This window comes from Gobio gobio (assembly GCF_949357685.1).
Source record: "Gobio gobio genome assembly, chromosome: 11".
Classification (NCBI taxonomy): domain Eukaryota; kingdom Metazoa; phylum Chordata; class Actinopteri; order Cypriniformes; family Gobionidae; genus Gobio; species Gobio gobio.
The window spans coordinates 44,080,150-44,092,632 of record NC_137104.1 but is presented as its reverse complement, the minus strand read 5'-3'; the positions used below and the strand labels follow the sequence as shown (position 1 = coordinate 44,092,632).

General features: G+C 38.2%; 1 protein-coding gene across 2 annotated transcripts in view; it reads right to left on the bottom strand.

The window, feature by feature from the left end:
• LOC307133418 (glutamate receptor ionotropic, kainate 5) overlaps positions 1–12,197 on the bottom strand; it is a gene marked incomplete at its 3' end in the record, with an annotated part of 58,957 nt that extends 46,760 nt beyond the window's left edge. For both annotated transcript variants that reach the window (XM_079828497.1, XM_079828498.1), the window contains exons 1-3: positions 12,035–12,197; positions 10,860–11,024; positions 1,284–1,381 (exon numbers count right to left, since the gene is read on the bottom strand). In XM_079828497.1, coding sequence (XP_079684623.1) covers positions 1,284–1,381; positions 10,860–11,024; positions 12,035–12,152 — 381 coding nt within the window. In that variant the 5' untranslated portion in view covers positions 12,153–12,197. The remainder of the gene's footprint in view (positions 1–1,283; positions 1,382–10,859; positions 11,025–12,034) is intronic.
• Positions 12,198–12,483: the final 286 nt, after the last annotated feature.

The following is a 12,483-nucleotide window of genomic DNA, read 5'->3' as shown; positions in this document are numbered from 1 at the left end:
CTCTTATTGAACACACCTGATTCAAATCATCAGCTTGTTAGAAAGGAGCTCCATGAGGTAAAGGTGCGTTTATACCATGTCGGAATTCCCGTAATTACAAGATTCCAACTTGTAAAAAGTGTTCACGTCCTCGTAGAACTTATAATTAAAAATGTTCTGAGAGCCCTGACTTGTGCCACCTGACCGCTGCAGAGTTGTGCTGCCGTTGGTAGTGTTGTTATAGAAACGCTTAATTCCGAGGACGAGAACAGCTCTGAATAGAATGTGACGGGTTTTTAATTACGGTAATTACGACATGCCGTGAATGACGCATAAACTGAGTATGTCAGATAAGAGAGTCATACAAAATGTGCAAAACTTTTTAATTATCAAAGAAACCTGAAAAAAACATATCATGGTTTCCAAAAAAAAGGATAATAATAATATTAATAATAATACATATTTCTTGAGCACCGAATCAGAATTAGAATGATTTCTGAAGGATCATGTGACACTGAAGTCTGGAGTAATGATGTTGAAACATAGAGAACAGTTATTTTAAATTGTCATATTTTTTTTTCAATTTTATGGTTTTTAATGTGTTTTGGATCAGATTAATGCAGCTTTGTTCAGCATTAGAGACTTCAAAAACATAAAAAAAGTACCGACCCCAAACTTTTGAACGTTAATGGTGAGATGTGTGTATATACTACTGAAGATTTACATTTTCACAATGAAATGCGAATCTATGATTGTCTTTTAAAAGTAATCACTTTATTTCACAAGGATGCATTTTATCTATAAAAAATAACTACAAAATAAACAATTATAATGTTACAAATGATTATTTATATGGCATTTCACTTGCAGCAGTGTCAGTATTTTTAAATTTATTAATTTCCAGGTTTAAATTCTATTGAAAATCTGGGATTAAAAATGCTGACCACACTGTGTATAAATATAATACAGTTTAATGACAGTAAATTAGGTGTACACAAAATGGCTGAAATTAAAAGCACGTTAATTTTACGCAATATTAAATTGTTAATTGGCTGAGTGGGCACCAAAACGGCCAGATATCGGCCAATTAATCATCCTGGCTGATATTTTATTCCCTCTAACCGTAAGGAAGGAAGAAGAGAGAGAAAATATGGGAAATTAGGTCAGAGGGAGAGATGCTTTTCAAGCAGCAAAGCAAAGGCACACAGGAAATAATGGCCTGTGGCTGAGGAGCAGTGTAAATTTATCATCTCAGGAAATGCTCTCACAGACACATACGCAAATGCACTTCCTTTCATTCTCACCTCTTTTTCCCCACATATATGACTGACAGTGGATCCAGAAGCAGGACTAGAGGCAGGACCAATGACAGAGACCACTCCTTTTGGCAAGATCTGACACACTTGGAGGGGTAAAGATATATTATTAGAAAGAGACAGATAAATAGAGCTACCATGAGAGAGAGATAGAGAGCAGGGTGATAGAGCAAGACAGTGACTGAATGAGAAAGGGACAGGGTAGAGACAGACAGACATTGCAGTGGGCAGAGAAAAAGCCAACATCTTGGATGCCGTCCAGTTCTGTGTCCTGTTCCTAGATGATATATCAAATTAGGAGTCAATGCAAAGCTCTTTTTGATTAATTACATCAATAAGCACAACACAGATTTATGCTCTGCCTACAGGAGATTGCTGCTCTAATTCTACAGAAGAATGTGGAGAAGAGAGAGAGCAAAGGCTGTATATTTAGATGAAAAGATTTTTTTCTTGCTTGCTTTTGAACTTTTGCAATGAAATGTTCAGGGCACTGTGCATGTGTGACAAGGGTATGTAATTCATCTTGCGACAAATGAAAATCTTTTATTCTCCTGTTATATTCACATGCTGTGAGCGTGTGTTATCGGTCCATTTCAGGCCAATGGTTAGTGAACTCTTTTTTTTTTTATTTTCTTTTTTTTTTTACCATTCTTGGTCTTATTGTGTACAGTTCAGCAGTGCATATTATTCTAGAGAAAAAAGCATGTCTTTCATCAAAATGTAATAACTTTCTCCACTGAAAATATTGTTAAATAAGTAAATTGACAAATTGACAAAAAAAGTTAAGAAAAAAATTGTAGACTACTGTAATCCAGCATTAAATCTTGCCATTAGTTAATTCAATTCTGATGAACAATAATGACATAATATAATATAATGCATTAAAAAAATAAATCACTCAAACTTGACCTTCAACTTTGACTTTCCATTTAAAAAACATAATCTAAACTCCATTCTGTTATGGAATCCAATCAATTTCTAATGAAAATTAAAAAATAAAAATAAACTAAAGACAAAACATTTTAGACTACTACTTTTTGTAATTCAGCATTAAAGCTTGCCAATGGTTAGTTTAATTCTGATAATAGAGCTGCATGATTAATTGTTAAACGATCATAATATCAATTCAAACACCCATGCGATATTATTCCTAAATGACAATGATTTGTCTGTCTATTAAACCTTTGACAAATACAATCAGAGGGAACATTTAAATATGCGTTTGCGCTGTCACTGACCCAGAGAGAGCAGTTATGTATAGGTATGAAACAGCTTTACACGTCTTTTCAACCACAAAGTATATGTATTTCTGTGTTACAATAATTCAATTGATCACAGAAGTACTGGGATTAATGTTTATAGTTCGGATATAAACACTGATGTCTACGGTAGCGATCAAAATAGAGTACAAACCACAAAATATTTTTTTTGATAGACTGCAGCAATTAACATTTTCTCTGAACCTCTAGTAAATTACAGGCCATTTTGTTTAGTTGTCTATTTTGAATTGTGGAAGAACCATGATCTTCAATTTAAACAAAAAATTGTGATTATCATATTACCCATAATTATGCAGCTCTATCTGATAACAAAAATGGGATAACATCATTAGGGCTGTTTAAAATATTTGACGCAGCATCTGTTTTTTCTGTCATCCTTTGGCTAGCATACAGTATATGATCACGCTATCATTCATTCAAGCGTTATTAAACTATTCAAGCGCAATAAGACGTAAAAAAGAACTCTAATCTTTACTGGCGTACCTTTTGTGTAGCAGCTGTCTGTGAACAAACACCCAAAACGGGCGCACAGACAGACGCATTTTCTCTTTCGTGCTTGAAAGAAGAGAAACACAAGCAATCTGACCAATCATGAACCGCAGTCAGGAGAGTTAGTAGAGTTACGTCAGTGGACTTGAACTTCAAAAACGGTGTTTAGGCTACTGACGTCTTTTTGAAACAACATTCATTCTGATGTTCATTCATGTTTATTTGATGCTGTAAATTAATAGGAGGAAGAGATGATCGGTTCACAAGCAGCTTTAACTGAGGCACTACAGCGATCTAAAACGAGTCGACACGTTAAAGATTCACAAAATGAATTATTTGATTGTTTCAATTTCTTAAAAAAAAATTAAAAAATGTGAAAGTTGAGGCTTTGTTTCATATCAAAAGTCACCTGCTCTGTCCTGTCTGTTGGCGCGTTGTCAGTGTCCTCTTTGCTCTGCGATGTAGGCTATTTTTCACTTTGTGAGAACATGATGTGTGGTGTGAGAGCGCCATGGCTTGACGGCAGGGGCGTGTGCTGGGGGGGCTGTAGCACCTGGTATCACTATTTTTTTTTTCTAGTAGTGTTCATTGTGGCGCCAGTGCCTCCATGTCATTCTGCTATATTTGCTTATTATTTATTAAATCCAGGCAATTGGTTAATAAAACATTGATTAAAATTAAGATGAAATTTATAAAAAAAAGAAATTTACTTTAAAGGGTTAGTTCACCCAAAAATGAAAATTAGCCCATGATTTACTCACCCTCAAGTCATCCTAGGTGTATATGACATTCTTCTTTCAGACGAACACAGAGTTACATTAAAAAATGTCCTGGCTAAACCAAGCTTTGTAATGGCAGTGAATGTTCATAAAACATTCAATAGTCCATAAAAGTGCAGTTCAAAATGCTTACGCTACGTCTGACGACATTGCACACCAGTTATGCTCGTCAGACGTAGCGTAAGCATTTTAAACTGCGAGAGGCATTGCGCTTTTGCCGTAAATTAAATACAGAAGACGGTCTGACGGAAGTTAGAATTTTTACTTTATAAAGTTTTAAATATGGATATTTTCAATACACAAACGCATCGCTTCGCTTCAGAAGGCCTTTATTAACCCCCCCCGGAGCCGTGTGGAGCAGTTATGATGGATATAGATGCACTAATGGACTTCAAAAACAGAGCAACATTTACTGCCATTATAAAGCTTGGAAGAGCCCGCACATTTTTTTATATAATTGCTTGTGTTCCTCTGAAAGTCATATACACCTAGGATGGCTTGAGGGTGAGTAAATCATGGGCTAATTTTTTTTTCTTACCCCCATGTCTTCTGACATATTGCACATCTTATGATGTGTCCTGTTCACTTTCATAATCAACGTAGATTAAAAAAAAAAAAAAAAATGAAACCAAATACGTGTTTTAATGGCTACAACAAGTACAGTAGGCTACAGTACAGATACATTTCATTAGTCCATTGCATTACGATTGCAAGAAGGATCAGTAATGTCAAAAATGAGATGTGCAGTCAAATGTCCCAGTGTGTATGCTGTATAAACGAGTGTTCTCACCGATATGCTTGTTGTGCTTCGTGGAGTTTTGACGTGTTTTATAGACTTGATATTGTTTCTTATTCAAATGTGGTGACCTCCCAAAAAAACAGCACCCCCAACCTAAAACATCTTCCCTGCGCCCCTGCTTGACGGACATAGCAACGGTAATGAAAGTCTTAGCGAACGGTCAATTCCTGTTTAGTTGAGTATCCTCGTAAGCACAGTCTTAAATTAGTTAAAGTGTTAAATTAACACAGTGTTTTGAGACAAGAGGATGTGTGTCAGATTCGCGTCATGTGCGGCGGGTCTTAAAGTGACAGCAGCCTAATAAAAGCCTGTCTGTGATTAATGTTAAGAACAAAAGACAAAGAAAAATCACTGACTACTCTTGACTGAATAATTTTTCTAGCTTTAAGAAGGATTAATCTAGACAGCAAATCTAATTTGCAGCCAGGGTCGTCTAGCTACTCTCCGTTGGCTTGCGAGCTGGAAAAACCAAACTCTGGTCAGGCCAATCACATCGTCGGTGGGCGGGCTTAACATAATGACGGCAGAGTTGCGGCAGTTCCGCGTGCTACTTGTAAACAAAAAAACTGGCGAACAGCGGCCTTTCGAATTGACGTTGGCCGCGACTCTGGAAGACTTGGAGTTAAGCTTTTCTTTGAGAAAAGAACAAAGAATGGCACTGAAGTCATTCTTAAGAAAAGATGTTTTCGGGATACGGCGAAAGTTTAATCTATCAAATAGCACCGCTTCACCTTCTTCGTTGCTCTGGTTGGTTGTAGCGCTATCCTATTACGTGCAGACAACCGTTTATCCCGCCCCTCGGATTGAGCCCTGCCAATGGTGTGTTCCCAGACCCAACATCTTTTTTTATTTTTTATTTATTATGATAGGACAGTAGGTAGACAGGAAGCGAAGTGGGAGAGAGAGAGAGAGAGAGAGAGAGAGGGGGACGGGATCAGGAAAGGTCCACGAGCCGGAACTCGAACTCAGGTCGCCCGAAGCGCAACAGCACTATATGTCAGCGCACTGCCCACGAGGCTATTGGTGCCGACAGACCCAACATCTTCATGTGGGTCAGGCTAGGATTAATCTATATTTAATTGATAATTTATGCAGTGAAGACTGTGCAGTGTTTGATAATTTTATTCCATTTCTGTATATTTTCTGTTAGACCTGATTACCTAAATGTTTACAAGGTTAAATGCGATCTGTGTCTTTTTTGTGCATTTTAGCAGGGCAGGTAAAAATCTGAACCGTCCCGCCTGAAAACAAAAACAGTGTTGAACCCTGATAAATTAAAGGCACAGCTAAATGTGACATTTATTACAATGTATATATTTTATTACATTAAAATATTTTAATCGATTGACAGCACTAAATATAATATAATATCTACAGGGTGTCTGCGGGGTCTTAAAAAGTATTAAAAGTTGATAAATCAATTTAGAGAAAATTAAGGCCCATAAAAAGTAATTAAAAGTCTTAAATGCCATTTTCCAAGGTATTACATTTTATATAATCTTTTCATTATGTATATTTGTCCAAAGAGGTTGTATGCTAAAGATTGCCTGAATTTAATCATTGCGTTGCGACCATTTTTCCTGACTGTGCGAGCACAATTTTGTTAGCGGTCGCGCTGGCACAACCACCACAATGTTGCCCAAAATGGAAATGGCAAACGTAATGAAAACAGAACGAAACTGCACTACTCTTTTGTGCTTCACTGACCGTTTATTAGTTTGGACGAATGTCAGTGCAGCTCAGCGGCAGCGAGCGTGAGCATTAGTAGAGCTGGAGCTACTAATGAGCCGATCTTGATCACGCGACATTTTTACTACACAGTGCAGGAAAGAAAGCATTTGAATTTATCACAGAATTAAAAGCATCGCTTCGAGATCTAGTGAGAAGCATTCAAATTCAGCGCAGAGTTCTCCGTTATTAACCGTAGATCTCTATAAGATCAAACAGCACTGACATGGTAACCAGGTGAAACATTGTGCCAAGAATTAACAAGTTATAGAGGGCTTTCAGTCCACACATTAACAACACTCGCCATGGATTTAATGTAGTAACAATAACTGTAACCTTGGAAGTTTGGCAGGAATAGTACGATGCTTTCAAGTACTTCACAGTTCACACATCTTTTTCCAGCAATTCAAAATGCTAATATTATCATATGTTATTTTTAAAGTGATGACCAAAATGTTTCAAGGGGCGTGTCTGCTGTGAGACGTCAGTGAAAACGGCCACTGTTGTGATTGGCTGACATCTTTGCATTTGAAATTAGTATTAGTATTAGATTATGTGGCGGAGGGGGCGTGGTTTAGCGAGATCTGCACGCACTGCCAGAGAGAGAGCGACGGGCTGCATGTGGACCAGAGAGATGCAGAGCTGGATAAAGATAGCTGAGAAAGTTTTATTGAACCGAGTTGTTGAGAGTGCGAGTTTATTTTGTTTGTATCTGAGAGTTCTGAATAAATGTCAGAGTCCCAGTCACGCGACCTGTCGTCTTCCTCCTTATTCTACGAACTTTGTAACATGTGGAACCCTCTAAACAGTTTTTTTTTTAACCATCACAGCCGTCGAGATGAACGAATCGTCAAAGTGTTGACTATAGCTATTCCCATCACATGAAAAGCTGCAGTGATGAGCATTTAGTACAGACAGAATCTGTTGATCGCGTGAATGCAGTGATCTCATAATTGCAGCGCGTTTTCTTTCACAAAATGCTTTCACCTCAACTAACAGCAAACACAACGTCGACATGAATACAGTAAGGGCTTTGTGCAGCATAACAGTGTCATTCATTATAACGGCAGTTTGGACAAGTGTGCAGATACACTTGTGACGTGTGATTGACAGATCCGAACATTATAAAGAGTGTTCTTTGATCGCTCTCTAGTTTAATCATTTAAATAACAGATTTGTTTTAGAGCCCGACCGATATATCGGCGGGCCGATATTATCGGCCGATATTAGGCTTTTTCCAAACATCGGTATCAGCATTTATGATGGCCGATAAATGAATATTTTTTTAAAAATAAAAAAACCGGACGAAACACCTCTCAAACACATTGAGTGTTGGCGTTTCATAGTTTGTCCACCAGAGGGCGCTCTACAACGTGCCGGCTGGCAACACCACCAGCTGATCCAGCAGAGTCATGCTGAGCTTCAGCGCTCTGAGCGCTGCATTCACAACACAGATCATCCGCGAAATGCATGTAAGTTGGCAACGAGACATACATTGCTTGAATTGAATAACAGTTAAAAGAACATCCCCATCAGTTCTCTTAACTCAAATAACATGACACAATTTGTAACTGCCAAGTCCAGTTTTGCTGTTACATGTAAGCCAAGAGAGCTGGTAATTACGCTAGGTTACAGTTGACTGACTTATTTTACCTCGGACAATGTGACTGAATAAAATGTATTTCTTTAATAGTCTGACAGTTTGACATCATGAGACGTATCATCTCTCCCCTGCCCGTTATTTTGAAAAAGTATACATATTTCTAAATTATAACTTATCATAGATGCTAACCACAAAGCTAGCTAATGCCATGGCTATCAGTGGGAGACCGCTAACATTAATGCGCCTTGAAAAACACAACAAACTTATTCTGCCTAAATAAAGTAATGATTACTGTATTTATAACTAGTATATTTGTAGTTCCAGTCTCTGCATTGTAAATCGTAAGTTAGGCTCGTGAAGAGTGAACGAAAGTGCGTGACTTCGTTCAGACGCCGCATTAACGAGTCAAATAATGGATTTACTGCATCATCAGTAACGTTAGTAGATTTTAGAAGGCAGGCAGCAAATGATGATTGAACATGGTTTGTTGTAGCTTGATGGATAGAATTAAAAGTGCATGTAAAGGGATAAGCAAGTTGACATTGTAATTATAAGGTGGCTCATATTTATACTGTATATAGTTTATGTTTTGCTGTTGTTGTTATTTATCAGAACTTCTAGAACTTAACTGAATATTTTTTTTTCCAGTCTTGCTAAAAGTTATATTTATAAAGCTTACCACATCTATTAATACTGGTAACTTTGATTTTTTGTTTTTGTTAGCCTATTGTGTTTTCGTCCAAACGACTTTAAGTTTCATATCTTAAGTTTGTATTTTTATACATTTTATTTATCAGAACTTTAATATATTTTATGTTCCTCTGTTCTGTTGTAACAATAAAACAAACAAGTTTATTTTTAAACTGCATTATCATATTATTTTAGAGAGGCTGAGGGATCATGAATAACTACAAATAACTGATGTATAAGGGAAATCTGTTTGTGTTTTTTTACGCGTTTCTGTTATTTTATTTTTTTATTTTTTATATATATCGGCTGATATATCGGAATATCGGATTTTTAAGTGACCAAATATTTGTATCGGTATCGGCCTTAAAAATCCTTTATCGGTCGGGCTCTAATTTGTTTCATCATGCTACTAACAGAAACGATGTGAAGTTGATCGTTTAGTCACTGGCTTAATTCACTGATGCATAAACAACAGTATTAAACGATTTCGAAAGAAAGTCTCCGTGAACTTGAACGATTAGCTACATATCAGAAATCGCTGATCACAGATCAGTCATTAATGAACACTTTTACTCACTGTTTGTGGCGGTGCTGTCGAATCCATATGGTAAAAGTCTGTTTGTAAAGCCTGTGCTGACTGATAAACTGAATCCATTTTCTCCTAATTCTCTGGGCGGGCAAAGCAGAGGAAGGGGAGGTAACCTTTCCTTGTATGACGACATAACAGGGAAGATTCCAGATCGGCTCGTCTGAGCTCTCATTTTCTCAAAGGCAGAGAAAGACAGCCAGAACTCGGTTTACACCTATCAAAATTTCTAGCCACTTGGGGACCATATACAGGCTAGGGGAACTCATATTAATGTTAAAAAACCTCATAAAATGAAAATGTCATGCCATGGGACCTTTTAAAATTAAAAAAGACATTAAATTACCATTGTAATCAGTAGCTAGGTGGCTGCCAGTTCCACTTCCTAATATATATATTTTCAATCGTTTTGGTTTTGAATTATTATTTAGCCATTATGAATGACAATGCTGCCCTCAAATGTTAATCTGGAGCCCTATAAATTTAAAGAAATTACATTTTCTATGTCAATGGGGGAAATGTGAATAACTGCGCTGCAGCTTAATTTTAGGTGTGCTCCTAAATGTTCTGCTTGTGCTCCTAAAGTTTTCAGTAAGGGGCTACAGTGCTAGTAAAAAAAAGTTAGTCTGGAGCCCTGATAGCGCAGGTCCCTTTATGCCCGGTTGTTAAACAACATCGTTGACTAATGGGGAAATGCAAGTTTTCGTGCAAATGGTTGGAGGATAAGGAGTTGGAACCATGGCTGAGGGCCGTCTCTGGGACTAACCGTGAGCCGTACTGCTCTGTTGGAAGGCAATTGGTATAGCCTCGATAGGGGTCAACACTGACCGGTCCCAAATGCTAAGTGCTAGCCCCAAAGCCACTATGGCAGGGGTGTCCAATCCTACTCCTGGAGGGCCACTGTCCTGCAGAGTTTAGCTCCAACCCCAATTAAACACACCTGAACCAGCTAATCAAGGTCTTATTAGGCACACTAGAAACTTTCAGACAGGTGTTGGGGCAAGTTGGAGCTAAACTCTGCAGGACAGTGGCCCTCCAGGACCGACTTTGGACACCCCTGCACTATGGGATGCAAAATGCAGGTCTCTAAAAAACGGTGTCTCTACCTACCAACCATTCTCTTGTGCTTCGTTCCCACCCTTCTGAATTAGGTTGCATTGATAAAGAATTATCACAAACTTAAGACTGTTTAGTTGTGCTTTCTTTCAATCAATATATAGTAAATGTAAGTTAAAGTGTCGCCGATGTAACCTGTTAACTTGAAGAGGCGATGAGGTCTTAAAATGTATGGAAAGAGTCTTAAAAAAGGTCTTAAAAGGTATTACATTTCCCTGTATATACCGTGTTATAATATAGCAAATGACAATACATTTGAAAAATATATTATCTCAACTTGACTTTCAGCCGTGACTTTCCATTCAAAACACACATTTCATAATCCAATCAAATTATAATAAAAAACCATGCCTGACCCTATAATTTGTTCTTGTTGAATTTTCATTCAGATTGTTGAAGTTTTAGTCAAAATACTTCACATTACAGAAGTAAAATTGTGAATGAGGTTTCATGTGACTGTCAGTGGGTGTGTGTAGTCGTTTTGTTAGACTCACTTGTGTCTGTAGTCTCGTATTGAGAGTCTCTCTGCAGCTCAAAGATGTCGACCTCCACACGGGCTCGTGATGGGCCCTCCATCGCACTGTTGATGTTCTCTCGGGCTAGAGCCAATGCCAACCGCTCTCCACGTCCACATGCTGACTGATCATCTAGAATAGCAGCTGAAGAGAAACAAACTGTTTTGTTTCCTGCACTGGAATTTAATTGAGCTTTTGATGTTGATTGAAGTTTCGTTTGTTATTGCAAGAAGATTGAGTTACTCATCTAGATTGAACAGAAACAATTTTACAATGAATGTCGCATGTTGTGATGTTAACTGATTAGATTGTGCTATTGAGCGCATTTCGTTTGGAGGCTTGCCAGAGATTAATTGATGCTTTATTGTTCGCAATAATCAAGATGAGCATGCTGATGCTTGAAGCAAATTCATGCTGTGAAGTAACAACCAAGTGCAAGTGACTTTGAAAAAGGCTCCTGCTTGAATCCGATAATATTGCTTCATTTCGCCTGAACTCTGCTCTAAAGTCAGTGGTTCAATCTAATGGTTTAATTGTAGTTCTTATAAATCGACTAAAAAAAGAAAAATATAAATTGATCCCAGCATACCTGAGAGGTGTTAAGTTGAAAAAGATTAAGCCTATACTTCAGAAGACTTAGTATTTGTAGTCACTATAAATGTGGGCTTCACATTGATGCTTGCTGCCTCCATTACAAGTAAAGCATTTGGGTTATCTGGAGACTAGCAATGCAGCCGATTTGCTCATTCCAATTAAAAAAAACTTATTTTTTTTTCACATAGCCTCTGTAGATAAAGCTGGAAGAACTGAGGCAGAATTAGACCTCTTGATGGGTAGAAAGTGGACTAGGTTAGTCCCGTAGGCCAGCAGCACTATCACCACTGACACTATGTACTAACCTTTCCTCACACTGTTTGTGCTACAGACATGAATGATATCTCCAATCATGTGGCTTTTTGAGATTTCCTCAGCAATGTACTTTTTTTACTGCCTTGGTGCATGATACAAAATAGGGGCAGATGAGCCCCTAGTGGGGTGGGCTTTCTTGACTTGGACCATAAGCAGTCACCTAGAAACACCCTAGTAACCCGGAGATAATGTGAAGATGCACTTTTGTGTGTTGTCTAACAGGACGTGGGTTCATGGCCTCTCACCCATCCTGACAGCTGCGAGAGCGGGTGCCTGGCTGTGAGAGGACGGGGCCATGGTCAGCAACAGCAGGAGGAGGAAGAGGAGGTGAATCGACAGCAGCAGCGCTGGCAGAGCCGGCATCTTCCACTGCTCCTCATGGAGAAAGGTCGTCTGGCTGCCTGCACCGCCACCTAGAGGACAGGTAAAAAATTACACATGAGAAATCCTAAACTGACAGATTGATTAATAGTGATCAATAATCTGATCCAGATTAAAATCAACATAAAGACACATATAGCATGTTGAGAATGGCACCATTCTACGTTTTTGTTGTACTGTGCGTATACTGTGCACAGTATGTCACATTTTTGTTATGTATGCGTTGAATACTCGGATGACCTACTACAGTGGTTCTCAAACTTTTTATACCAAGTACCACCTCAGAAAATATTTGGCTCTCCAAGTACCACCA